The sequence below is a fragment of the Centroberyx affinis genome, unplaced genomic scaffold (assembly GCF_046629955.1).
Source record: "Centroberyx affinis isolate AG114_WGS23_722 - 3 ecotype Tasmania unplaced genomic scaffold, CSIRO-AGI_Caff_v1 ptg008256l_1, whole genome shotgun sequence".
Taxonomy (NCBI): domain Eukaryota; kingdom Metazoa; phylum Chordata; class Actinopteri; order Beryciformes; family Berycidae; genus Centroberyx; species Centroberyx affinis.
The window spans coordinates 113-2,500 of NW_027284108.1; the positions used below are offsets into that span (position 1 = coordinate 113).

The 2,388-nt window shown below is 41.3% G+C and overlaps 1 protein-coding gene across 2 annotated transcripts in view; it reads right to left on the bottom strand.

Moving 5' to 3' along the window:
- Window positions 1-1,095: 1,095 nt before the first annotated feature.
- The window catches only part of LOC139640059 (intermembrane lipid transfer protein VPS13C-like), a 23,838-nt gene continuing 22,545 nt past the window's right edge, over window positions 1,096-2,388 (bottom strand). For both annotated transcript variants that reach the window (XM_071514220.1, XM_071514219.1), the window contains one exon: window positions 1,096-1,190. In XM_071514220.1, coding sequence (XP_071370321.1) covers window positions 1,126-1,190 — 65 coding nt within the window. In that variant the 3' untranslated portion in view covers window positions 1,096-1,125. The remainder of the gene's footprint in view (window positions 1,191-2,388) is intronic.

Genomic DNA, 2,388 nt, shown 5'->3' on the forward strand with positions numbered 1-2,388 from the left:
TTCCTTAGTTTTCAAGGACCAGCTGGAACCTGATCTGTCCTTCCATCCATCCATAAACACAAACATACATAAACCCATGCATCTACCCATGCCTTGTACTATTCATCTACTCTGTCCCTCCATCTCATGTCCATCCATTATCCATCCTTCTACTCATCGATCCAATTCTCCCATCAATCTACCCATCAGTTAATTTATCCTCCAGCCATCCATCCACCCACTCATCTATTCATCCATTACTCAATTTTCCATCCAGCCCACTGATCCATAGATCATTTATAAAACACCGCCTTTGTTTTCTGGTTATTTCCGATGGAAAGGACTTATTGCATACTCCCATCAGCTTAGCGTGTTTTTAACTTCACTAGAAGTTAAAAATATTTAAACTTTTAGCAGAACTGTGGCGTGCTTCAATAGTTTTCAGTAGTTTTGTGGTCACATCAGGAACCACAACCATCAAACATCTATTTAGTGTTTTCCAGTGGACAAATGGGCAAATAAATCAAAACTTGAAAAACACCTGAAAGTGAACATCTTTGGAAATCTAGAAAAATGTCTTCTTTTGTCCACTGGACCTAAATCTGCCTGCTGTTCCCACAGGTTTCTCAGTTTCCTGAACATCAGGCAGGTGGAAACAGTTTGCTGAAGGTGTGACTCATCTGCTGCTTCATTCTGCCGCTAATCGACTGGTGTTTGTGGTCGGTTGCCATGGTGACGGGCGCAGCCGGCTAAAGGTCAGGTGGCGACTGTGGCGAGCCGTCCAGCAGGCCGTTAGGCTCTGATCCATTAGAAAACACTAGAACACACTGCTGACTGACTGACTGACTGATTAACTGATTGATGATGCCCTTCTGTTAAACTGCAGAAAACAGATTTACACAGCCACATCATTCTTAATGCAACATTTAACAACTTTAAAACCTTAAAGGTCAGTTCTGTCTCATTTCCTGCATTCCATTTTTTCAATCACTGATAGTTTTTCAGCTTTTATCACATCATTAGAGATATGTGATATTTTTCCTTCGTCTTAGTTGTTTTTCACAGTAAATATTCTGAAACAAATAGTAGGAGATCCTCCCAGAAAAACAAGAGAGCAGCATTTTAAATCTAGCTTTAATTTCTGCTTCAAGGAGGAGTCTTGCTCTGGTTTGTCTGTTGGCTTGACTGGGTTGATTGACAGGAGGCGGGGCCTAACGGAACCACAGAGAATGAAGCTATTGGCTGAGAGATTTATTTTAGAGAAGATGAAGAGGAAATCAGACACAAAGTGAACCAGAAACTTTGTCTTTAGCTTTATCTTGTTTCGTTTCCAAGCAGAAAGAGGAAGTGAGACAAACAGCTGAACACAGTCCAGCAAGTCTTGAACTGGATCCATTTCCATAACTGTTTTTAATTTGCATACATGTTATTGTTTGCCTGTTTAATGTTCTGCTAACAGCCTGTTCTGCTAACAGTCTGTTCTGCTAACTAACAGTCTGTTCTGCTATCAGCCTGTTCTGCTAACAGTCTGTTCTGCTATCTAACAGCCCGTTCTGCTAACTAACAGTCTGTTCTGCTAACTAACAGTCTGTTCTGCTAACTAACAGCCTGTTCTGCTATCTAACAGTCTGTTCTGCTATCTAACAGTCTGTTCTGCTATCTAACAGCCTGTTCTGCTAACAGCCTGTTCTGCTAACAGCCTGTTCTGCTATCTAACAGTCTGTTCTGCTAACAGTCTGTTCTGCTATCTAACAGTCTGTTCTGCTATCTAACAGCCTGTTCTGCTAACTAACAGTCTGTTCTGCTATCTAACAGTCTGTTCTGCTATCTAACAGCCTGTTCTGCTAACTAACAGTCTGTTCTGCTATCTAACAGTCTGTTCTGCTATCTAACAGTCTGTTCTGCTATCTAACAGTCTGTTCTGCTATCTAACAGTCTGTTCTGCTAACTAACAGCCTGTTCTGCTATCTAACAGTCTGTTCTGCTATCTAACAGCCTGTTCTGCTAACTAACAGTCTGTTCTGCTAACAGTCTGTTCTGCTATCTAACAGTCTGTTCTGCTATCTAACAGTCTGTTCTGCTAACTAACAGTCTGTTCTGCTATCTAACAGTCTGTTCTGCTATCTAACAGTCTGTTCTGCTAACTAACAGCCTGTTCTGCTATCTAACAGTCTGTTCTGCTATCTAACAGCCTGTTCTGCTAACTAACAGTCTGTTCTGCTAACAGTCTGTTCTGCTATCTAACAGTCTGTTCTGCTATCTAACAGTCTGTTCTGCTATCTAACAGCCTGTTCTGCTAACTAACAGTCTGTTCTGCTAACAGTCTGTTCTGCTATCTAACAGTCTGTTCTGCTATCTAACAGTCTGTTCTGCTAACTAACAGTCTGTTCTGCTAACAGTCTGTTCTGC